At 44.0% G+C, this 25,871-nt stretch overlaps 1 protein-coding gene and 1 pseudogene across 2 annotated transcripts in view; both read left to right on the top strand.

Annotated features, from left to right (window-relative positions):
- The first annotated feature begins 4,881 nt into the window (after positions 1–4,881).
- Positions 4,882–25,871, top strand: part of ITGAL (integrin subunit alpha L) — a 35,549-nt gene continuing 14,559 nt past the window's right edge. For both annotated transcript variants that reach the window (XM_039884506.1, XM_039884505.1), the window contains exons 1-18: positions 4,882–5,075; positions 6,142–6,244; positions 6,852–6,946; positions 7,057–7,124; positions 8,396–8,513; positions 8,636–8,766; positions 9,629–9,774; positions 12,873–13,005; positions 13,177–13,327; positions 16,140–16,213; positions 16,294–16,426; positions 18,976–19,127; positions 19,429–19,566; positions 20,025–20,222; positions 20,366–20,496; positions 21,658–21,818; positions 21,923–22,074; positions 23,389–23,478. In XM_039884506.1, the coding sequence (XP_039740440.1) occupies positions 5,021–5,075; positions 6,142–6,244; positions 6,852–6,946; positions 7,057–7,124; positions 8,396–8,513; positions 8,636–8,766; positions 9,629–9,774; positions 12,873–13,005; positions 13,177–13,327; positions 16,140–16,213; positions 16,294–16,426; positions 18,976–19,127; positions 19,429–19,566; positions 20,025–20,222; positions 20,366–20,496; positions 21,658–21,818; positions 21,923–22,074; positions 23,389–23,478 (2,229 nt within the window). In that variant the 5' untranslated portion in view covers positions 4,882–5,020. The remainder of the gene's footprint in view (positions 5,076–6,141; positions 6,245–6,851; positions 6,947–7,056; positions 7,125–8,395; positions 8,514–8,635; positions 8,767–9,628; positions 9,775–12,872; positions 13,006–13,176; positions 13,328–16,139; positions 16,214–16,293; positions 16,427–18,975; positions 19,128–19,428; positions 19,567–20,024; positions 20,223–20,365; positions 20,497–21,657; positions 21,819–21,922; positions 22,075–23,388; positions 23,479–25,871) is intronic.
- LOC120620613 (uncharacterized) lies at positions 9,367–9,486 on the top strand (annotated as a pseudogene).

Below are 25,871 nucleotides of genomic sequence, written 5' to 3'. Positions count from 1 at the left end.
TAGCCATGCTGTGAAGTCTGGAGCAGCTCCCATACCAAGGAGTAGAAGACAGTGAAATACCCCTAGGGGAAAAAAAAAGAATGAAAGAAATACCTCTGGAGATTTTCTGAAATAGAGCAAGAATTTGAAAGAAGATGGAGATCTTGTACTAGCTAGTATAATATGGGAGTATTAAGATTAATATGATCCTATTTGAATTTACAGATTGGTGAGGCCTATGGAAGTCTGAGCTATGCAGAGAGAAGGAACCAAGGCCCAGAGAGGTGAAGAGTTTCATTCACACAACGTAGCAAGACAATACTGCTGGTAACTGAACTAAGAGCTCATTTGGCCATAAAAATCAACTGCGTGGTGAGAGGCTAGAAATGGAGCCACTGGAGAGAGGTCGTGCCATGAAACCAGGGCCCTGTGGACCGCCTGTGAACCCCCAAGGGGTGCCATCCTTAGTAAACCCCTACCTGTGGTGTGTTCGGCTCAGCCCTCTCTCAGAAAATCCAGGCAGCATTTCTAGAGCTTGAGAATGCCCTGGCCCATCTAGCCATGAGCTCATAAGGGCCTTGGAACTGGGCCGTGGCTGTAAGCCCCACCCACTGTGGGCCCTCTGGGCCTTAGTGGCCTCTTCTCCTCTGAGGCCCAGCCTCTTTCTCTGGAGAGTTTTACCTTCTAACCTCCTGGCAGGTGGGAAGAAGGGGAAAGGGGTACTGTGGTGACCCAGATATTTGTCAGAATCATCCTGACCAAAGAGGCTGGTGCCACTGCAGGAGGAAGTGGTAGGTGGTAAGGCTGGGCCAAGAGCAGCTGGTGGCAACCAGCAGCATCTGCATCAGCAAATCTTTGTGAATCTGAAGAGAGAACTTTTCCCTCATGGACGCAAAAGAGGTTTTAGGGAAAGTCACCTCACAGGGGGATCTGATCATAAATCCCTAACTGGGCAGATCATGGTGGGTAGTCACTCCCCAGGCCTATAATTTCTTTACTGAAAGGCTTATTTTTGCCTTAAGCCAGCCCTGTCCATTGTTTCTGTGCATCTAGGTTAACATACCTTTGAAATACCCCCTTTCAGATGCCCTCCTTCTAAAGTGGACCATCCTCAAGGGAGCAGATAATCTTAACTATCATGTAATCCAATCCTGGCCTTGCTTTCTCCCACCCTCAAGTAATCTCCTTAAGTTCTGTCCTTAATTTCAAATGCATAAAAGAAAATGCGAAACTGTCATTCTCTGGGAGGTTTGAGATCTTGCTTCTTGGCATATGTCATCAGTTTGGCTCAAGTAAAGTCTTATAAAAAATTCTCTACAAGTTTGGACATTTCTTACGTCAACACCCTGGTTGATCCTGGGTTTGTAGGCAGTCAGGCCTGGTGAATTAGTGTGGGGGTGGGGAAGCCCCAGCCAGCTTTTTTTGCAGCCTTCTACCGCAGCCAGAGGCCCATTGGCCCCCGAGCACGCTCAGAGGCACCCTGCTGCCACACTCCTGCTTATTCAACGTTTTATTCCTATAAGAGCCACCAGAGAGAGAGGTCAGTTTGGAAGTAAGTGTGGACTGGGATTAGAGAGGCCACTGGGAATGGAGGTAGCCCTCTAAGTTATCACTGTTCCTTATTTGTAGACCTCATGATTTCTTTCTCATGACATCTACTTCTCTGCACGTCTGTACCATTCTCCTCTCCTCTCACTTGTAACTGGCCAGTCCTCTCTATATTCTCCAGTTTAATTTCCAGAAGGAACCAACTGATTGTTTACCTGCTACTAGTTTATTATTTAATTTTATATATTAAATAAATTCTGGCTCTGAGAATTCAGTCCTCTTCTTTTAACTTCTTCAGCCTTTCCCTTTTAGAGATACAATTTTTTGCTTCCAAGAGCCTAGGCCTTAGAATGCAAAAATACATCTTAACTACTCTCAGAGGCAAAGGCAGCCCCAAGCATTCGCTCATTCAGTAAACATTTACTGACTAAATATTTACCTACTATGCTACAGACACTGTTTTAGGTACTAGGGATACAGGAGTAAATAACAACAACAAATAATAATACTGCTCGTTGGAGTTTACATTCTAGTGAAGATGGACAATAAACCGGATGAATAAATAAATTAAAAAGTATAAGCAGAAGTCTATAAGTGCTAAAGAGCAAAGGTCTAAGGTTGATGAGAGAATGAGCCATGAGGCTTTCTTGGGAAAGCCAAGCAAGAGAGCAGCAAGTGCAAAGGCCCTGAGGCAAAAGTGTGCTAGAATGATCAAAGAGTGTGGGTGGAAAGGAGTGAGCTAGATAGAGGGGGATGAGGTCAGAGAGATCATGAGATATCTGAAAGGTTAAGGCTTTATGAGGCACAGTGAGAACTTTGGTTTGTATTTTGAGTGAAATTGGGATCCAATGGAGGGTTTTGAGTAAGAAAGTAACACGATCTGACGTTTTTAAAGGATCCCTCTGGCTGCTGTACGAAGAATATAGACTGTAGGAGGGTAAAACTGCAGTTAGACTAGTTAGAGGACTGCCACAAAATCCTGGCACAAGATATTGGTGTCTTGACCATGGAATGAGCAGTGATAAAGATGAGGATTGGCTGGACACAAACTCCATTTACTCTCTTGAGTAGAGCAAGAGAAAATGATCTCATATTGTTTTCAGACGAATCTATAGAAAAAGATGACATAATTAAAATAATTTTTTCCTTAAAAAGGATGCTGAAGACTTGAGGCACCCAGGCCACTGGCATCTGCCTGAAGATGCACAGATTCTGTGTACTCTAGAACTTCCCAGTCTAGGATCTCATTTGCCATTTATCTGTGAGCTGATATGTTTGAGTCCATTTTTATGATCCTGTATGGAACAATCCATAACAAGTAGAGAGAACAAGTCATCCTGAAGAGAGCTGGCATCTGTTGTGTTCAGTCTATCGATGGCTAACTTTGTCCTGGGCATTGATTTCATGTCCAGTTAGCCATCACGTCACCGACAGGATCAGTTTCCTACTGTTAATTTGATGCAGCCAAGATATCATCATACAGAAAGCACCTGCTGAAGCTGCGTTCCTCAGAAGGGACTACCAGTATGGCCAGCGCTTCAAGTTTCATACACTCCTCTGTAGATACTTGGTCTATTTGAACACTGATGAAACATTTGGTCAGTTAGAACATGAAGTATGGAGAGGCAGTGAGGCTCTTGAAAGCCATGCCAACGAGCTTGATCTTGATTTTGCATATACAGAAATGTATAAACCTTATTCTGTTTGGAATTTGGTCATGTGTCATTTTGGATTTTTTTTACACTCACACACATACATACACACATAATTTCAACTTCTATTTTTAACTTTTATATTTCGAAACGTAATTCACATACCATAAAAATCACAAATTTAAAGTGTACAATTTAGTGGTTTTAAATATATTCACAAAGTTGTGCAACCACCACCACTAACTAACTCCAGAGCATTTCTTCACCTCCCAAAAAAACCCCTACATGCATTAGCAGTCAATCCTCACTCCTACACTCACCAATCCTAACAACCCCCAACCTACTTTCTGTTTCTATAGATTTGCCTTTTCTGGACATTTCACTTAAATGGAGTCATAAAATATATGACATTTGATGCCTGATTCTTTAACTTAGCATAATGTTTTCAAGGTTTATCCATGTTTTAACATAGACCAGTATTTCATTCCTTTTTTTTTTTTTTTTAGGATTACAAATGCTTTATTTAATAGACCAGCAGAAACCTATCAAAATTTAATGTTTATGATACATTAAGAACTTTGTCTTATGGTTCAAGAAGAAAAAAATCAAAACCAACCAATTAATCTATGAATAAAGGGACTTTGTGAAATCAATTTAATGGAATATGTCAAGTTCCAAATTCAAAAACCTTCTTTTACTCTAGTCACGCTTCATTCCTTTTTATCGCTAAATCATATTCCATTGAATGGATTTATCACATTTTGTTTATCCATTCACATAGATATTTCTGTTGTTTCCAGTTTGGAGCTAATATGAATAATGCTGCCATGAGCATTTATGTATAAACTTTCTATAACTGTGTTTTCAATTCTTTTGGGTCTATACCTAGAAATTGGTGGGTGATATGGTAACTCTTCAACTTTTTTGAGAAACTGCCAAACTGTTTTCTACAGCAGCTGCACCGTTTTACATCTCCATGGCAAAGGGGTTCGACTTCGCCGCGTTCTCACCTGCACTTGTTATTTTCTTTCTTTTTTCCTTTTTTATTCTAGCCATCTTCATGAGTGTGAAGTGGTATCTTATTTGGGTTTTGATTTCCATTTCTCTAATGACTAATGATGCTGAGAATCTTTCCATGTGCTTGGTGGCCATTTACATATCATCTTTGGAGAAATATCTACATAAATTCTTTGCCTAGTTAAAAAATCGAGATGTCTTTTTACTGTTGAGTTACAAGAATTCTTGATATACTCTGGATACAAGTTCCATTTCAGATATATGATTTACAAATATTTTCTCTCATTCAATGGGTATTATATTTTCTTTTTTAGAATCGAAATGAGTTTGTAAATTCATTGTTCTCTAACTTGCTCTTTTTCTTTAATGGCATATCATAGGCATCTTTCAATGTTAAGAGAAAGCTATCCCATCATTGTTGTACCACAAATTTTTAGATCAGTCCTCTACCAAGCTTAAAAGAGTCTGAAGTTCGTGTGCTGGTGAAGGACTAACACACAGCAAGCAGCTCTTGGGCAAAAGAGGAAGTCATCCAGTTACTCTGCTGTCTGCTCCAGGATGATGTGAAAATGCAAGCAGGCACAGGAAATCTCTAAACTGCTTATACTTCCTCTCTGAACCCCTGCGGTTTTACAACCCCTATAGGCAAAACCTTCCTTCACCCCCACCCAGTGTCATCAGTCTGGTGCCTCTGTGAGAAAAGTCACAGTGCAAGAGCCCCAGAGGCATAATCATTTCCGTCTTTCACCCTGTCCAGGTTGCCAGCAAATCCCAAGGGTCTTCTGAGACTAAGCCTGGGTCAGGTCCTGCCAGCTGCTTGAAAGATGAACTCCTGCAACATCTTAATGAGGCTGCTGCTGTCTGGGCCTTTTCTCTTTGGTAGGCAAAGGAGGTGGGGAGGCAGGGGACACGTGTCTGTGAACAGAAAAACAGCAAGGCTTAATGAAACAAGAGTAAAGGAGGAGCTGCTCTAAGGGTGGGACTGGCCTTAGGTAATGTGGGGCCCAGGAACCCCAGAGGGAGAAGGGGGTCCAAGAAAGAAAGAGTCCAAAGTATAGGCAAGGTATGGAGGAAAAGACAGAAGGCAGGCAAAGATGGCAACAGTGAGATTTGGGGGAGTAGGACCCTAAAAAAGGCAGATGGTTAATAGAGACCTAGAGCTGGGCTGGGTCTGGTCCTACCCATGGTGCTACTACTCTATGCCATCTTAGGCAAGTCCTTTCCCTTTTCTGGGCCTCAGTCTCTTCATCTGAACAAGTGGTGGGGCCTCATCTCGGACATCCTAGGATTCTGTGCAGGTAGCATGATGCCTGGAAGGAGAGCAAGGCCAGATAGGACAGTTTGGGCTTGTAGATGATGCCTAGGCTGCCTGAGGTGGGGGAGTCTGAGATCTAATGGTTAGGAAAAAGACTGGTCCATGTGAGGTGGGGAGTACGGGACCATTAGATGAGTAAGGAGGCAGCTTCACAGGGATCAGGTGATCTTGAAACTTAGCCCATGGGAAAAGCCTGAGGCTAATTATTTGAGTTCTCAGGGTGCCTGAGCCCCAGGTCCAGGGGAGAAGTGGGTATGTGGGAGATACACCCCGCCTTGGGGCAGCCCCATCTTTTCAAGGGGTCCCTCCCATCTGCTCCTCTCTTAAGGGCCTCCACCTTCTCATCCTTCCTTCTTTGCCGAGAGGACAAACAGGAAGTTGTGTCCTTTCCAGGCCCTGGGGCTGCCAGAGCTCTGGGTACGAGGGAGTCGCTGCTTCCATATTTCCCTGAGTCAAGGCCCTCAAGGGGAAGTCCAGGGAGGCAGATTACAACTTGCCTCGGGTGTGGGCAGCTGGGTCTTTGGGGGTCGGCTCCCCTCCTTGGGGCATGTGGGTGGTGGCCTATCAGCGCTCACGGCTCGGGGCGCTTGCTGGGTGAGAAGCAGCTGACTTGCCCTTTGTCTCCCTCAGCCCCAGCCTCTGGCTACAACCTGGACGTGTGTCATGTGCAGAGCTTGTCCTTCCCACACGCTGGGAGACATTTTGGGTATCGCGTCCTGCAAGTTGGAAATGAGTAAGCTGATGCCTCAGGTCCTCCCTGCCCTGCAGAGCCCTGGACGAGGTGCCCACACGCCAGCCCTGAGGCTGGCCAGTCAGTGCAACCCACAGGTTGCGAGGAGTCAATGGTGGGGTTTCTCCGAAAAAAGAGCAAGGCCATCAGATAGTAGGATAAGAACCATCCACCCATTAAAGCGCCACATAAGTGCCTAATAGAAAGTGAAACAATATCACAACCCAAAAACACTTGGCAGCACTTCCTAAGCTCCTGAGTCTTTCCCTGACTGGACAGTGAGCTCCTCCTTTAAGGCAGGAATTTTGTCTCTTCCCCCTTGATCCCCACTACATACTCCAGCCTACACATAATAACAATACCTTTTGAACTGATGACTGATTGAATGAACTTGTAACATTCTGGCATGTTATCTGGGCCTCAGTTTCTAGAATTCTGGCTTATTGGACTATTTATCTGGAAATCAATAGGGAAGAAACAGGTGGGGACCTGAAGGATAATGGCTGCATTGCTCTGAGATACCTGATGGGGATTGAAACACCCTTAATAGGTAGGAGTGGGTGGGTAAAGACCTGGGCAACTCCCACTCACAAGTGAGATTTCTCATCAGGGTTGTCGTGGGAGCTCCGGGTGAGGGGAGCAGCATGGGAAATCTCTACCAGTGCCAGCCAGGCACTGGACACTGCCTGCCAGTGAGCTTGAGTGGTGAGTAACTGGTGAGGGAGCTGGGAAGAATACTGTCTCTGGGAAATCAAGGATAGCCCCCACACCTAGATTGCCTAAAGTCCTCTAGACAAATCTTATGGTACCTACAGGTTCAAACTACACCTCTAAGTACTTGGGAATGACCTTGGCAACAGACCCTGCAAGTGGAAGCCTTTTGGTAAGAATTTTGCATAGTGTGAAGCTCAAAGCTAGGAAAGAGAGAATGAAAAGAAGAAAAAAAAATGGATTAAAGATCCTATAGAAGATTAAAGGCATCAGAGAGATTCAGATCCAATCATTGTTTATTACTGAGAACAAACTGAGCCAGCTATTTTCAAGACCTTACTTACCTCAGTTGTTTCCCCAAATATTAAATATCTGTAGCAACTGACATACAAGATGACTTTTGGTGGTACACAAACTAATTAATGTTTTAATAGTTACATATTTATTTAATGGATTATTAGAAAAAATACACAAGAAGCACATCAAATTCATAATTTCTTGGATCTCATTGTTTAGGATGAGGCTAAAGTTTTTTAAAAGTAAATTTAAAGTAAATAAATTATTAAGTGAAAAATAGTGTGGATGATATACCCACATGGCAGATATTGTGAGGTCGTACACAAAGTTTATGCCTAAATGCCTAAAGTTTAGGAAACACTGCTTTGTCTCTTTTAACCCTCAAGACACTCAGGTGAATTAAGGATCAGAATATACATTTTTCACATGAGGAAACAGGACCAAAGGGGTTAAGAGACTTGGCCAAGGTCACATGGTTTTAAAGAGATAGAGCCAGGATTTAAATCAAATTCTTATTTGATTCCAAGTCCATTGCTCTTTATAATTTATCCCAGCAGCAACCTTCTGATACAGTTAGGTGAGAAATAGAAGACTGAGTGAAATATTGATCCAGTATTTAATTATAACTTGTTTACTTAGCTAGTATTACATGCCAGGTGTTGTGCTAGATTCTGATGGAGAAAGGGTAATGAGATACAAAAATGACTATGACATGAGCCCCAACTTTCAAGAAATTGCAGTCTAGCAGGAAAGATAGTCCTAAATGAAAGAAACACCATTGTATATTCTGGGAATAGTGAGTAATTTGATTTGGCTTAAACACAGAATGTTTGATTGGGAATGGAAAGTGGTGGGCTTGGAAATGGAGGATAGTGCCCAACTATAAACATCATGAATGCCAAACTAAGGAGTTTAGATTTTATCCTCTAGGCAGTAAGCATCCATTGGCATAGAGCATTGGCAGTAGGGATGGAGAGATTGGTATAAGAGACCTGGAGACAGAATTACCTGGGCTTGCTTGGTAACCAGTTGGATGTAGGGAGTGAGGTCAGGAGATAACTCTGAAGGTTTTTGTTCTTGGCTGATGATGCCCAAAAGACACCCAGCAAGAGGAAGCTGCAACCCTTTTATACTTGCTTCCTTCAGGCCTGTGACCCTGGGCTGTCTCGGACATGTGACCAGAATATCTATCTAAGTGGTCTGTGCTACCTCTTCCACCAGGATCTGAGGGGTCCTGTGCTGCAAGGGCGCCCTGGTTATCAGGGTAAGGAACTGGGGATCCAGTGGGCAAAAATACCTTCAAGTGGCTGCTCATACATGGGAACCAGCATGGGCAGGCCAACCATTAGAGACTTTACCAAGTCCCTTTGTGTCTGGCCTCTGCAGAATGTCTAAAGGGCAATGTAGACCTGGTATTTTTGTTCGATGGTTCAATGAGCTTGCAGCAAGATGAATTTCAGAAAATTCTGGACTTCATGAAGGATGTGATGAAGAAACTTAGCAATTCTTCCTACCAGGTAAATATATTAGTTAGGATTCCTGGTTGTAAGCAATAGATGCCCGCCCAAAGTAGCTTGAGGCATAAAAGGACAAGTTAGTCTAAGATGTCTCTAGAACCTAAGGGCATGGCTGTAGCTGGAACTCTGGGAGGGGCAAGAACCAGGGAATAGAAAATTTTCAGGATTTTCTCTGGTTCTTATTTGTTTCTTTTTGGCTTTTGCTTCCCCTCTCTCTCTAGAATGGCTCCCTCACCTTCTTTGGGTCACATGGACTTGTGCAAACCTCCTAAGTTTATATGTCAAAGCTTCAGGAGGGTTTTTTTTGTTCATTTGTTTTTTTAATCTTCCTCTCAACCAATTCTTCCCATTGTAAATTCCAGATTCTCAGAGAAGAAATTCTGACTGGTCTAGCCTCAGTCAAGTGACTGTCTTTGGCCCAGCCAACAGTATCCTATTTAGCAGGGTCACGCAGCAGAAGTATGGCTACTGGGAGCCAACCCTTTTGGGGAGGTAGGCAGACCCAGAGAGCAGGAGCTTAGCAGACAGCACTACACAAGGGATCAGAGGCTTATTTAAATTTATTTCTGTGTTTGTTTATTTTCAAAAGAAAATAAACATGACTACGGCCATGCCACCCTGAACAAGCCCGATCCTGTCTGATCTCGGAAGCTAAGTAGGGTCAGGCCTGGTTAGTACTTGGATGGGAGACCACCTAGGAAGACCGGGTGCCTGTAGGCGTTAAAAAAAAAAAAAGGAATAAAGGAATGTTTTGAGGCCAGGATGTGGAGGTGGGTTTCCCAGGCCCTAGATAAAAAGTAGAGATTGGAACAGACAAGTGAGAAAAGATAAGTAACATTTCGTTTCTTCCTTCTTTTTCTAGTTTGCTGCCGTTCAGTTTTCCACGACCTTCAAAACAGAATTTAATTTCTTGGATTACGTTAAACTGAAGAACCCCGATGTTCTGCTGGCCAAAGTAAAACACATGTGCCAGTTGACCAACACCTTTGGTGCCATCAACTATGTTGCGTGAGTTCCCTTTTGCAGGAGAAAGCCCATTCATCAGTTGTTCTCTATGCACTGGCTTTTTCAAGTTGGTGTGTAGAACTCAACAGGTGGGTTCAGCAGGGACAAGCTATTGTAAGAATTCAAGCAGAGCAATTTTAGTCCTGGTTTTGGATTGTGAGTAACAGATATCCACTTTATACTAACTAAATCCCAAAGGAGAATTCTTGGGGGGCTGCGGGGATAGTTCATGAGCCTCTGAGACAGGGAAGCATTGCTGGGCCTCATGAGAAGCTAGAAGCAGGATTTGGAAAGTAATGGTGAACTACGGCAGCCACAGGAGAGTCACTTCTTAAATGGAAATCAGCTTTGAAGTAAGTGTTCAAACGAAAATCTCAAATAGTCAGAATCATCCATGAAGAATTCCCTGAATTGTTCATAATATTCAATAAAATATATTCAAGTCCCACACTGAAAACAGCATATCTTGATTTCCTAAATTTACTATAGATATTTTTTCCCCCAGACTTGGATCAGATTGCTGTGTTTAAATTGAGGCCTAGATGAACATAGATTATTTTGAAGGATCATATTGTATATTTTTAAAAATACATGTCTTTGAACGTTAAATTGGCCACAGAAACTGAAACCAGTTTGCGGAATAAAAGAATTAAATCTACCTCATGTTCCCCCTTGGGTATACACTCAAGATAGGATCTCTACTACACTTATTTTTTTCATTTTCATTTCTTTACCAAGCATGTATAGTTGAATTTGCATAAGTTAAACATGCATGTGATGCATGTTCTCAAGGCTCTGCGTGTGTTTCCAGCTTTTTTCTTCTGGGCTCACTTGACCTGTCATGTCTACTTCATTCTTCTCTCTCTGAAGGATGGGTTCATGGTCAAGCCATGTCCACTGGAAAAAAAAGGCAGCCTCAGTTCCTCAACCTGAATTCCAGCCTCCGGGAGAGAAAACGATTGGCCAAACCTCGGTTAGGTGTCCATGGGTCCACCCAGTTATAGCCTTGATGGCATAGAGGCACATGGCACAAACATGGATTCTGGGGTTCCATCTCCATAAGAAGGGGGCAGTTCTTAGAGAAAAGGATTACCACAGGATGGGAAGACATCCCAAAAAGTGTCAACTGTGAGAGCAAAAAGAAGCAGTCATGGAAATGTATTTCATAAATACTTCTTGACCATCTGGCTATGTGCCAGGCAGTGTTCCAGGTCAAGAGTTGACAAATATTTACCATTTGGTAAATATTTGTCAACTCTTGACCTGGAACACTGCCTGGCACATAGCCAGATGGTCACACACAGTATCTGTTACATATTCTTCTTTATTTGTTTTTCTGGCCACACACAGTATCTGTTACATATTCTTCTTTATTTGTTTTCGTAACCCTTTAAAAACAAAAATCTAAACCATTTTTAGCTCATGGACCATACAAAAAAGCTGTGGGCTAGGTGCTGAGATTATAGCAGCAAATAGAACAAAGGAAAATCTCTGCCTTCTTGGAGCTTAACATTCTAGTAGGGGAGAAAAATGCAATGAACAGGATAAATAAGTAAATTCAACGATACAGTAGAAGATATAAGTTTGATAGAGAAAAATAAAATGATGTTCAATAGGAAGGTCAGGGAAGGTTACATTTGAGCAAAGACTTATTGGAGGTGAGGAAGTGAGCCATGTGGAAACCCGGGGCAGACCATTCCAGGCAGCAGAAAGCAAAGTCCCCGAGATACGAATGTGCTTGGGATGTTCCAAGAATAGCCAGGGCACCAGTGAGGATGGAGAGAAGTTAGTGAGGGGAAAAGTAGTGGGAGATGAGGTCAGAGGGACCAGGGGAGTCTGGATGACTTGGAGGCCATAGTGAGGACTTTAGTAAAATGAGAAGTCATTGGAGGTTTTGAGCAGAGGAGTGATAACCCGATTCATGTAAAAGGATCCCTCTGACTACAGGATTGAATTAGACTGTGGAGGGGCAGGGATGGAAATAGCGAGGTCAGTTAGGAGGCTATTGAAAAATCCAAATGAGAGATGACCGTGGTTCAGACCAGGTGGAAATTCATGAACAGGACCTATGATAGGCCATGTCCGTGTGGATGGAGGTTGGGGAAATATTTTGTATCCAAGATAGAACAAGAGGCCTCAACAAAACATGTTTTTGGCCCTGCCCAAAACCTCCTCTGTCTTTGGTAGCTTCCAGGTAGCTTTCCCCCCCTCTTTTCTATCTCTCCTCCACCTCCCAGTGTGGCCCAGCTTCTGCTCTCAAGTCACGTCATGTCATAGTCAGGGGTTATAGATTGGCTGCTCTTGGATTAATTGTCCATCTCTGGTTAGCTGAGGGCTAAGGAGGGAAGGATCAAATAGTTCAAATAGAGCTGTTGTCCCAGCAAAAGCTGTGGGCAACCTGTCTTTCTTCAGAAGGAGACAGTGGACAGGACAGGAATTTGGAGTCTTAGCCTCTCTAGTATTCAGTCTTGTGTTCCTTTTAAAAAAAAAAAAAAATTCACATACGCTGAGCACCTACTCTGTCAGGAGCCAGAGCTACAGCAGCAAATCAAACATGGTCTTTTCCTGGAAGAACTCATGGTTTGGGGAAAAATTGATACAGAAATAAGTTACTTCAATTCTATAGGAGACTAGCTGTGGCAGAGATCTATAGGCAGCCTGGGGACGGTAGGGGAGGTAGAGGAGGTGATATATGAGCTAGTTCTGCATGTGTGACTTTCCAGTTTTCTTTGGCCATAGAACCCATTTTTTCTATTTAAATCTCACCTAGAGCATCAGCATATTTGATTAAAGGGTAATTGCAATGTGGTTGAAATGGAGGATGGGAAGCCCAGAGTTTCCTCTCACATAACCTCCCCCTTCCCACCTATGGACTCTAGGACACCTCCCAACTGCCCAGAATTCAGTTGAAGACCACTGGTCTAGGAGAGGTGTGGTAGCAAGGGCAAAGTAGGAGGTTCAGAAGAGAACTCAGAAGGCTGGGAATAGCTGCCTGGTGAATAATCATGAATAATCAACTGACTTAATGAGAGGGGTGAGGGGTAGAGAAGACCTCATATGATTTTGGAGGAGTCTCTCACATTTCCCCTTCCTGGACACAGGAACAATGTATTCCAACAAAACCTAGGGGCCCGACCAGATGCCACCAAAGTGCTCATCATCATCACTGATGGGGAAGCCACCGACCATGACAACATTGACGCAGCCAAAGACATCATCCGCTACATTATTGGGGTATGGGCCGCAGGCCCCAGGCCCCTGGCTCCTTTCTACATCGCATCTTCTCTCTCCTCTTCTTGAACCCCACTCTCCTTTCTCCCTACTCCCCTTTATCCTTGTAAAAATGGTAGAAAATTAGACTGTGATTCTGGGGATGTCAGAACTTCATTTTTTTCTCCCTCACAGGTTGGAAAGCATTTCCAGACCGAGAAAAGTCAGAAGACACTCCATGAATTTGCTTCAAAACCGGCAAAAGAGTTCGTAAAGATTCTGGATACATTTGAGAAACTTAAAGATCTATTCACTGAGCTGCAAAAGAAGATCTATGTTATTGAGGGTGAGTAGCAGACCCTGGAGGGAGCGTTGGGATGTCTATACAGAAACTTATCTGGGATGTTAGGTTAGAGACACACTGCATAATAATAGTAAGGAGCAATTACTAATTATCTGACACTGTGCTAAGAGCTCTCCTGAAAAAAGACCTTGGGTAGGAATTTAGGAGAAGGTGATTTAGGAGCAACTTCTATTCCCTCTGAAATTCCATCTTCCTCTTGAAGCTTAGCTTGGTCCAGGGTGGGGCCCAGAACTGACCTTTACCTTGCTAGTGTCAGTGGTCCCTGTAGAATGACTGTAATTCCTTCCTCTCCTCACTCAGCTTCTTCATTTTTACTTATCCTTGGCCTCAAATTACTTAAGATGGGTAAGCGGGCAGGGGCCAGTTATAAGGAACCCACTGGTCCTCTTCCTTGGCCCAGAATGAGAGGTTTTGATTGTGGTTACCAGATGGAGGAATAGCTATGGGAAGGTATTTCCACAGGAAGCCTCATCTGCTGGGGAATACATGGTTCTCACAGGGAAGGCCCCTTTGCTAGGACACAGCATTGGTGTTCAGTTCAGCACGTTGGTGGCATTTGGCCAGGCCCCCAGGTCTTGCCAGAATACCTCAGTCCTGAGTCCAGGAAGAGGGAATGTGGGAGTTCAAAAAACAGGGGGGTGTATATTGTGGAACCAGGTAGACCTGCTCAAGAATCCGTGCTGCCTGCGTTGTGTGACATCAGCTAGGTCATTATTCTCTGTTAAATGGGGATAATAATACTAATCTCACAGGGCTGTAAGGTTTAACTGCTGTGTTAGTTTCCTAGGACTGATATTACCAAAAATTGGGTGACTTAAAGCAACAGAAATTTATTCTGTCTTAGTTCTGGAGGCTAGAAGTGAGAAATCAAGAGGTCAACAAGGCCATGCTCTTTCTGATGGTTCTAGAAGAGAACCCTTCCTTGCCCCTTCTAGCTTATGGTGTTTGCTGGCAATCCTCGGTGTTTCTGGGCTTGTAGTACAGCACTGCAGTCACATGGCTAACTTCTCTCTGTGTGTCTTCACATCTTCTCTCTGTGCACATCTGTCTCTGTGTCCAAATTTTCCATTTTATGAGGACATTAGTTATATTGGGTTGGGGACCACCCTAATGACCTCATTTTAACTTGATTACCTCTTAAAGACCCTATTTCCAAATAAGATCACATTCTGAAGTACTAGGGCTTAGGACTTCAACATCCCTTTTTTAGGGAACACAGTTCAACCCCTAAACAGCTTAGCAAAGTGTGTCATACCTTGTAGGCTCTCTCTAAATCATAGCTTTTATTATTTATAGCCCTTATCCTCTCTTCCGACCTGTCCTTAATCATCCTTCAGATCTTAGCTTAGATGTCACTTCCTCTGATAAGTTCTCACTGATTCCCAAGTCTAGATTAGGTGTTTCTTCCCATGTGCTGCTATAACTTCTGTATGTTCCCTGTCATAGCCCCTGTGACATACATGTATTCTAGTTGTCTATTCAGTGTCTGTTTCCCACACTGAACTCTGAGGTCTATCATGGCAAGCATTGTTCTTGCTTTTTCACCACTATATCCCTGGCACAATGGTGAAAAAGCAGTGAATGAACCAATATTCGTAATTACTGTTTTTTGAAAGCTTATATGTAACAGGTACTTTATCTGTATTATTTAATTCATTCCTCTCAGCATCCTTGCAAGGCTGGTAGTATTATTTTCATTTTTATTCATTCTTGCAACAATCATGTAGCAGGCTCTGAGAATTAGACTTTTAGGTATATTGCCAAAGTAGAGCTCATATTCAAGTTTGATAAAGACTATAAATAAGTGAACAAACAGGATAATTAAAGATTGAAATAACTGCTGTAAAGACAATGAATAAAGTGATGAGACAGAATTAACCGAAGGAAGCCAGTCTAGATAAACTTTTTCAAGGAAGATGCCTTTTTTCAGTTGAAGTAAAATTCACTGAGATGACTTTTGAGCTGAGATGTGAAAGATGAGAATCAAACAGCCATGTGAAGAATGTGGGCAAAAAGCATTCTGGTCAGAGAGATGACCAAGTGCAAAGGCCCAGAAATGGGGAAGGGCTTGGCACATTGGGAGAACAGAAAGAAAGATTAGTGGTAGGAGCATGGTGAGTAAGGGAGAGGGAAGGTTAGAGAGATAGGCAGGGGCATTCAGGGTCCTCACAGGACTTTGACATTTGGTCTAAACCGCAATGGGAAGTAATGAAGATTTCTTAAAAAATGGAAAAATGTGGTCTGATATACATTTTTTAAAAAGATTGCTCTGACCTGCTCCATGGATAATAAGGCACAGAAAGAAGAAGAGTAGAGTCAGAGACCAAATTAGTAAGTTACTATAGTAGCCAGGGAAGAGATGAGGCTGGCTTGCATCAGCGTAGTGGCTATACAGGCTGCTCAGATACATTTTGAAGGGAGAAGCATCATGATTTGGTGATGTCTTGGAGATGGAACCAGGAGAAAGGGAAGAATCAAGCTCTATTCCTGGATTTTTAGCATGATTCACTAGTGGGTGGAGGTACCACCCACTGAAGTGGAGAAGTCTGAGTAGGAACAGAAATCAAGAGCTGCATCTTAGATGTGCTGATTGGAGTTACCAGAGACCCAGTAACTGGGCTTGTGGAGTGTCGCTGAGACTCAGAGCATAAGCCACCTCCCAGTCTGTCTGACTCTAAAGTTCATGTTCTTTCTACCTTGCAAATGCTGTGCTTCTCTCTTAGTCCTTTTATGAATATCACTGTTTTTACTGCTCTTTGGGTCTTAGCCTGTTCTCCTCTACCTTGTCCTTCAGGCACAAACAAACAGGACCTGACATCCTTCAACATGGAGCTGTCCTCTAGTGGGATCAGCGCGGACCTCAGCAGAGTGAGTGGTGTGCCTGAGGCAGCGGGCCAAGGGATGGTGTAGGAATGCAGCTGACCCCGCTCATCTCCTTCCCTGGGCAGGGCCATGGCATGGTGGGGGCAGTTGGAGCCAAAGACTGGGCCGGGGGCTTTCTAGACCTGAAGGCGGACCTGCAGGATGACATATTTGTTGGGAATGAACCACTGACAACAGAAGTGAGAGCAGGATATTTGGGTGAGTATTTATATTTTATGCTAGGTTTTTTTGGTTTTAGGGGCCAGAGCGTCGTCACTCAAACCAACTTTCAAAAATATAAATGAAAGTAATTAAGCAACTAGCATAAACAAACTCAGAGCTTAAATATGATTGTAACATTCTTAACTTTTCCTTTAATAACCCCTCGCCTGTGTATTAATCATGTATGTATTTTCTGCATTTCATGAGGCCTTGATATCTTGAGGCCTTGCTAATCCTGGAGAGACTGCCCATCCCAGGGCCAACTCATTCCAACAGAAAGTAAATAACTTGCCTGTGAGTGGACCTTGCATAGGCCAACCAGCCAATCCAGAGCCTTGATCCCCAATGGCCTCCTCTATCTAACTTTCACACACCAAGCCAATATTCCCCCTGACCTAAGCCACCCCAGGGCCAAATACTAGACAACTAAAGATCACCCCAGGGCCTGCCAACATTTTTCAAACTGTTCAATCCTAAGCTTGCTTAAGCTTGCCTACTCTGCCTCACTGATTCCTTCTCTCAGAAATCACAATAAAGTCTCTGGGCCACTGTCGCCTCATTCCTGCCTGGTGCTTCCCCCCTGTGGCCCTGCATGGCTTGTCTGCCTCCTGCTTTGGGGAGCTGTGAGTAATAAACTTCTTTCAATGGCAGTGACCTCTCTGTTGTCACTTAGTCATACCTCTAAATTAAATTCTGGGTACATTTTAAAACAACCTGCCTCATTAGTAGGAGGACTAGCTGCTTCTCATTGAGGCATCCTACTTTTGAATTGTCCAGGAACTCCAGGGTTGATTCAGTTTCCAGAGTTCTTCAGATTCCAAGCGCAGAGAAAGTGAGTGGTCAGTCCACAATTGCTGTTGCAGTTCTATAGCTGCCTGTCCACCCGAGTTGATGGCAGTCTCAGGCTGTGGAGGGGCCTTACTCTTATTCTCAGAGGTTATAGCTCTTTTAATTCATGTAGTCAGCCTGTTCCAAGGCAAAAACTGGCTCCAAGAGCTCTGGTGTAGGACTGCTTCCAGGCTCTACCTTCTCATAGATTGAGAACCACCACCCTCCCCCTGCCTCATCCAGGACCTCTGTCTAGGGGCAGGCCATGCCTTTATTAAACTCTCAGAACACTCAGACCTTATGAAGTTCTTTCTTTGAGAAAATTGGTGCTATTTATCTTGCACCTACCCTTCTAAGGGAGGCTGACTTCAGCAATTTGTTTTTTTCTTTTTCGATATTTTTCCCTGAGCAAGTATTATGTGCTAGGCACTGTTCTAAGTGTATGACATGTATTAACAAACCTTATTTCACTTTGTCCTCACAACAACACTGTGAGTAAATATTTCCATTCTTTATTTTACAGATGAAGAAACTGAGCCCAGGGAAGTTCAAATAACTTGCCTAGTAGGTGGAGCCCAGGTAGTCTAACCCCAAAGTCAATGCCAGTAACCCCTATATGTATGCTGCAGGACCTACACCACTGCCTTCAAGGTAGTTTTTTGTCCTTCAGCATCCTACAAAATACCTGACAATGTTGCTCACTAAAGGGGAAAAATAACTCCAAAGTTTTATCTCTAGTTAGGTACTCACCACACCATATATATATATATAATCTTAAGTGCCTACTATGCTACTATCCTTCAGATACTAGTTTAGATATCACTAGCAGAGTGCCAAGCATTTTATATCCATGATCTTATTTACTGCTCAAAACCACCCTGTAAGGTTGGTACTATCCCCATTTTTTTCAGTTGAGAAAACTGAGATTCAGAGGATTAAAGCAATTTATTCAAGATTACACAGCTAGGGAGCAGTAACCCTAGGAGTAAAGCTTTATCTCTGATTTCAAAGGGCATGTTCTTAATCCTTGTGCTTCAGCAATATACATGAACAAATAGGAGAGTGGTTCAGACTCTTCCTCCCATGTGCTGTAGAGTCTCAGACATCTCTGCCTTTCTCACTCACTTTCGATTGCTCTAAGCAGAGAATTGTCAGTCACCTTCTGAATCAGAGCCTTCCTATTGGGTGGCTCCTGGCTCTAGCCCAACCCCTGGTTGTCTCCTTTAGCATTTCCTCACATATTTCACCAAAGCTGTAATAGAGAGGAGAGACCCTTGCCAGAGGAGGTGTGAAGTGTGAGGATAGCCTGAAGCTATATCTTTAAGTGGGGAAATTTTTTTCAAGTCTCCTGCTTTATCTTTAATATTTGTGCAGACTTTGCATTCTTCTTACTAATATATCCATTTTATTTTATTATCTTTTAAGAAGTGTAGTCTCTTAACAACCCTCAGGAAGATGTACCATGTTTGCCCTGTGGTGCCTGGCTGCTTTTCCTTGGTGTGTGTTGTCCATGGTTTGAGAAATGCAGCCATGAATCAGGATAGTAGGATTTGTACTGCTCAGAGCACATGACTGCTTTTCTCAGATCTTCTGGCTGTTTCAATGCATCTTTGCCACCAACCCAGTTTCCCAGGGTCTCTGTTCCAAGCCTCCCATGGGTTTTACCTTCTTCCAGCAGTCATTGTGTTTCTAATTCTAAGCCCCCCACTCTTCCTCAGGTTACACGGTGACCTGGCTACCCTCCCTAGGGCCCACATCGATGCTGGCAGCTGGAGCCCCTCGATACCAGCATGTGGGTCGGGTACTGTTGTTCCAAGAGTCAAAAGGCAAAGGACAGTGGAGCCAGATCCAGAAAATAGATGGAATCCAGGTAAGCATGGCCCGTGGGCATCTGCAGGCTTGTATGACACTAGTTATACTCTCTGTTGTCCTCCAAACACTCATCCACTTGCTGTGTGCCAAGCACTGTCACGTTTGTTCCTCACAAAACCCTCTGAGGTAAGCTTTGTTATCTCCACTTGCCAGTTAAAGAAACTGAACCTCAAATTGCCCAACTTGTCTCAATTCGTACAGACTCTAAGTGGGATCTAGGACTTGAACTTTCATTTGAGGGATTGGGTATGGTTGAGGGGCCCATGGTCTCCTCTCCAAACATCTTCCTCTCCCTGCAGATTGGCTCTTATTTTGGTGGTGAGCTGTGTGGCATTGACATGGACCAAGATGGGGAGACGGAGCTGCTGCTGATTGGAGCTCCCCTATTCTATGGGGAGCAGAGAGGAGGCCGGGTGTTTATCTATCAGAAAAAACAGGTGGGGACCAGGTCATAGAGCCAAGGGGGTGGGAGAAACTGCTCAAGTACGAGTTATTCTGCAAGCTTTCCCTATCTGATCATGTGCTAATCAGACCTTTAGAACCACAGAAAAACAATAGCTAATACTCACTGGCACAGTAGACTGTGCGAAAGGCCTTTTATATATCTGAAACCTCATTTGATCCTCACTATCACTTCACAAGGTACTACGAGCTTCATCTTACAAATGGGAACACTGTAGCTCAGCAAGGCTAGGGAACTTTCCAAAGCTACAAGTTCACAAATAGCAAGAGGTGGAACTGGGACTTGAACCCAGGTTAGTCTGATGGCAGCATTCTAATTCTGTGAGGGACCACATCTGACATTTCGTTAGTGTTCTTCACATATGCAAATGCCTCACCCTGTGAAAGCTTGCTGAGTGATTGAGGTGTGACTTTTCACCTTGCTCCTTACCAGCTGGGATTTGAAGCAGTCTCAGAACTGCAGGGAGATCCTGGCTACCCCCTTGGGCGATTTGGAGCAGCCATCACTGCCCTGGCAGACATCAATGGGGATAGGCTGATGGACGTGGCTGTGGGAGCCCCTCTGGAGGAACAGGGGGCTGTATACATCTTCAATGGGTGGCATGGCAGGCTGAGCCCCCGGCCAAGTCAGGTGAGGTACCCTTCGTGCCAGTTAAAACCCATTCCCGGGTGTCTGGAAGCCTCTAAGTCCAGACCCCACTCCCCAGCCTGACCTTTCCCGCCCTCCAGCCAGTTCTCTTCCCAGCTTAGCATGAATTTCTTTCTTGGTCTCAGCGGATAGAAGGAACCCAAGTGTTCCCAGGAATTCGATGGTTTGGACGCTCCATCCATGGGGTGAAGGACCTTGGAGGGGACGGCCTAACAGATGTGGCTGTGGGGGCTGAGGGTCAGGTGATCGTGCTGAGGTAAGACGGGGCTCCTGAGTCCCACCTAGTAATTTCAGCTCTCATCCTTTGAATAGTTACTGTGTACAGGCATTGTACGAAATTCTTACAGGCATTAGATCATTTGGTCTTCCCTCCAACTCAGTGAGATAGGTTCTCTTTTTATACAGGCTTCATGTCTTACCCCAGGTTGAACAGCTGCTATTCAGTGACAGACTGGGATATGAACTTAGGCCTATCTGACATTAAAACTTCCTAGAGAAGCAACATCATGTGATGGCTTTAGAACCTAGTGACCTGGATTCAAGCTGAAGCTCTGTCATTTACTTCTCAGGTGATCTTACCCCAGTCGGTTAGCTTCTCAGGACTTCAATCTCCATATCTTTGAAATGGTGATGGCGTCTCATGTCTTACCCATATCTTAGTTATTGGAGGCGTCATGTAACATCATATAGTGAATAGGTATTTACTAAGTACCTACTTTGTCTTAAATGCTGAATGAGGCATTGGGTACAGAGTATATGTGTGGGGAAACATATAACAAAAAATTAAACAAATAAAGATGTAATTACAAATTGTGATAAGTGCTATGAGGGAAATGAACAGGGTACTGTGAGAGAGAATACCAGGGAAGACCTACTATAAATCGAGTGATCAAGACAGCCTTCTCTGAGGAGATGATATTTGAGCTAAGACTTGAAAGATGAGAAAGAGCCAGGCTTGCAGAAATCTGGGGTAAGAGTTTTCTGTGTAGAAAACCCAGGATGCACCAAAGCCATAAGGCAGGCAAAAGTCTGATGTGGCTGGACCATGGTCAGTCAAAGGAGAGTATGGTAGGAGATGAGACTAGAAAGGCAGGCCGTATGACATGGATAGTAAAAAGTTAGGATTTTATTGTGAATATCATATGGCATCAGAGAAGGGTTAAAGCATGGAAGTAGCTCAATATGATTTCTCTTTTTAAAGTTCACTCTCTGTATGGAAAATGGGTCAGAAGTTGCTGGAATGAACTAGGGAGGCTTAATGAATGATCATTATTACTATTGTGAGAAAACAGTGATGTTGAGGTTTGCTCCAGAGAAAGAGAACCCTTCTGGGCTCTGAGGGATGGCACTCCAGGTCTGATTGGGAATTATTGCAGTTGAGGCCAAGGGAGAGCATGGGTTGTTTTCTGCCCTGCAGATCCCGGCCTGTGGTGGATATCGTCACTCTGATGTCCTTCTACCCAGCTGAGATCCCTGTGCATGAAGTAGAGTGCTCCTATCCAACCAGCAACAAGAAGAAGAAAGGAGTTAATGTCACAGTTTGTTTTCAGGTCAAGTCTCTCACCCCCCAGTTCCAAGGTCAGTGCTGTCTTCCTGCTCCCCAGTGCAGCTGCCTGTTCCAATCCAGGCTTATGGCCCCTGGATCCTCCACCATTCACCTCCTGCCTGTTCACCTTGCCTAGGGCTCCTGATTGCCAACCTCACTTACACTCTGCAGCTGGATGGCCATCGGACCAGAAGCCGGGGGTTGTTTCCAGGAGGGAGACATGAACTCAGCGGGAACACACTTGTCACCTCAAATGAGTCCTGCACTAAGTTCTGGTTCCACTTCCCGGTAAGGGACCCAGGGAGGCTGCTTCAGGAATTGAAAGGACAGATGAGCTGATCCAGTGAGAGCAAGCACTGGGTGCAAGGCTTAACTCTGGGTCACAGCTGAGTCACAAATCACTTTGATCTCTCTATACTGCTAGTCCTTAATCTATGTACATAGGCATTTCTCACATGATTATGATTTGAAGTACTTACCATTTTTTCCTACTGTTTTCGTACGTCACATATTAATGCTGCTACCCAGCTTTCATAATTATTTGTAAGGGTTACAGAATACTCAGTCATAGAGGTGTGTCCTTTGCCAGGTGCACATGGTCATTTATTATTCACATCCATCCAGAAAAAGATTTTTTTTAAATATTGGTTTAAACAACTCCTAAAACACTCAAATTCAGTTTGCTATCACGGTCCTATGTAAAATAGGGCCGACATTAAATTTCTGTGGTTTCTTAAATATTTTATAAGAGACTCAGTATATGATTGGTGTATAGGATCTTGAAGTTGGTTTTATATTTTTTATTATGGGAAATTTCAGACATACAAAAGTAGAAAAATAGTTGAATGAACCTCCAAATAATTATCCCAATTTCAGCAGTTATCACCTCAATTTATTTCATTTATACTTCAACTCAGTGCCCCTTTGACTCTTTGTGCCATGCTTCATTACAGGGCTTGGAAATTTTAAACATAAATTTACCAGGGGGGTGCGGGGGGAATATTTACCAGAGAAGAGGTACTGTGTTGTGATGGAAAGACTTTAGACTTGGGAGTTGGACAGATTTGAGTTCACTTCCTAGTTCTAGTCCTTAGAAAAACTGTGTCACCTTTTTAGACCTTATTTTCCTCTTCTTTAATGTGGCAATAACAGTGCCTACCTCTTTGGGTCGGTAGAAACTTCAGGTGAGTGCAATTTGAGTTCTCGCAAAATGCCAGAGTCGGGCACTAGTAATAACATAAAAGACTAAGACCCATCCCTGTTCTCAAGGGACTAGGGTATTCTAGAATAGTCTTGTCTTTTGCACACTTTGGTAGTAGTTGCTTAGAGCAACTTAGTTTGACAAAGATCCAAGGGCTTCTGTCAGGACTCGGTGGGAAAATGTGCTGTGGTAGATTCGCGCTATCTGCTGTGGAATTGAGGCTGAGGAATGACACCTGTGCTGGGAAGCAATCCTGATATGTAATAAATATTTTTCTGCTACTGGTAAGACAACTAACTACTAGAATCCTATCTTTTGTAAAACGTGGACAAGGTATGCATGTAACTGGAATGTGGTAAAGGTTAAACTCATGATATAGGGTGTGTTCTTGTCACCCTCAGGTATGCGTCCAAGACCTCATCTCTCCCATCAATGTCTCCTTAAATTTCTCTCTCTGGGAGGAAGAAGGGACACCGAGGAACCAAAGGGAGGTAAGGAGAGATCAACTGAAGGAATTGATAGGAAATAGAGGAGAGTAGAAATTCAATTTAGCAAGACTATATTATATAGGAGTCTTTTGTTTAAAGCAATAGAAACCAAATATGGCTTACTTAAGGAGGAAAGGAATTTATGGATGTTTATATTTAAGAGAAATTTGGGAAAAGCAAGATTGGGAAGAGAGGGAACAGAGTGGAGGCTCTGGAGCTTCTCCGGGGGAAGGGGTTTGGGTGGACTCTTCAGGGCACATGGCCCCTTCAGTGAGTCTGCTCCAAGTCCCTCCTGTGCATTAGCTTCAGTCCTCACCAGACTCCTACACTGCTCAATATGTAGATTCCAGGGAGAGAACTTCAGAAGACCTAGGACCATCTGTTATTTATGGAAAGACAGGGCACCCTCCCTGATTAGCCTTCTCACTCAAGAGTATTCAGTTGAGTGCAAAGCCAAATTGGGGTGCTATTATTACATAAAAGGTGGAAAACAATATCTACTCTGGTTTCTCAGACCACATACTGCCCACTCACTGCTGAAATCATGATTTCCTCTTCTGAAATCCTTGTCACTCAGTTGATAGTTTGGCTTTTGGCTGAGGGCAGCAGGTCTGGTGGAAAGAACCTAGGCCTGGCACAAGCATGACCGAGTCCTATTCCTCTCGGGGACTGTTTCCCCACCTATAAGAGGCCTTTTCCAGAGCTGGAGCATGGTGACTGCTAAATGCACACTTTCTCATGGCTTTCGGCAGTATGCGGCAAGCGCACGCCCCAACGCATGCTCAGTCTCCTGAGATTGGGAAAGAACAATGATGTGCTTACCCAAATGTAAAGCCCTGCCCACCAGATGCTCATCATGTACCGAAGGAGAGTTGATTGAGCTCCTGCCTGTGCTAAGGCCTATTCTGGGCACTGGCTCTACTGGAGTAAATAAAACATGGTCCCTACCCATGAAGGGTTCACAGTCTGCTCTGGACATCAGAAAAGTCAACAGACAGTTACAGGATGCTGTGACACAGCTATGGGAAAGTCAGCAACATCTTTTGCCACATAAATGGGAAACAAGGAAAGCTTTCCCACAAGCTGTGACCCTGAAAGTCCGCAGGTGAAGAAGGAGAGGAGGGCATTTAGAAAGAAAGCATAGTGTGAGCACAGGCATAAAGATGCCCGAGGTGGTGGGGGGATGGGAGCACAAAGCAGGAGAGAGGGTGGAAGAAGAGCAGCCTCTTCCCTTTAAGAAAATTTCCAGAACATCCACATGATACTTTCACTTACATCTCATTGGTCAGAACTTAGTCCCATGGTCACACCTAATTACAAGAGAGCCTGAGAAACATAGTCTTCTGCCCATGTGGCCATATGACCAGATTTAAAAATGGAGGCTGTATTTTAAAGGCAGAAGATGAGGAAGGTGAGGAAGGATATATGGGGACAAACAGCAGTCTGCTATCAGAACTAAATTTTAAAAAGCCAAACTGTGTGATGTAGGAACTCAAATAAAAAAGAGACCTGAAATCACAGTTGTCAAAAAAGGCTTCCTGCGGGAAGTGTCATTGGCTCTGGATGAGTAGACTGGGTAGGTGGAGAGAGGAGAGGCGAAGGATACCGCATGAGGAAAGATATGGTGGTAAATTCAAGGGAGATGGGAGGCGGGCTTGGCTTCTGGCATGACAACTGTGCAAGACAGCCTATCTGGGGGCCGGCTGTGGTCCAGTGGGTGGTGCGAATCTGTATGAATGTTGAGGTTGGGTACAAGCAGTCAGTAGAGGCTGCCAGGAACCCTGCCCCTTAAGGAAGGATCTAAAGGCTGCTTGGCAGTTGACCTGGAAGCAGAGGAGGCTGGAATCTCTCTAGAACATAACAGCCGATAACCCATAAAATACTTCCATGACTGTATTATACGCAGGATAAAGTCCCAACTCCCTAACATGGCTTACAAGGCCCAGGGGAATCTGGACCCTGCTTCTCTCTCCTGCCCTTTCTGACACACGGCACTCTAGCCAGTCCGAGTGTCCTCCTGCTCCTTCCACAGACACAATCCCTCTTGCCTTGAGCCTTTGTATAGACTGTTCTTTCTTCCTTCCTCTCTATTCTCTTTACCTGGCTCCCTCCTGCTCATCCTTTGCATTTCAGTTTAGATGCCATTCCTGATCCTAAAGTGTGAGATAGGATTTCCATCTACATGCTCTAAAGATACCCTGTACTTGTCCCATCATAACCTTTCAAGATGCCACCAGATTAGGAGGGCAAGCACTGTGCCTGTTTTGTTCTTGGTGCATACCCAGGACCCAGCATGGGGCCTGGCCCAGAGCAGGAATTGTTGAAAAAAACCGGCCTTCATCTGATAAGAGATGGAGAGCTGTTCTAGGGAGACATGGAGTTCACGGAGAAGCATA

This window comes from Pteropus medius, unplaced genomic scaffold (assembly GCF_902729225.1).
Source record: "Pteropus medius unplaced genomic scaffold, Ma_sr-lr_union100, whole genome shotgun sequence".
In the NCBI taxonomy this organism is placed as follows: Eukaryota; Metazoa; Chordata; class Mammalia; order Chiroptera; family Pteropodidae; genus Pteropus; species Pteropus medius.
Note: the sequence above shows the minus strand (reverse complement) of the source record. Positions and strands in the feature narration are given on the sequence as shown.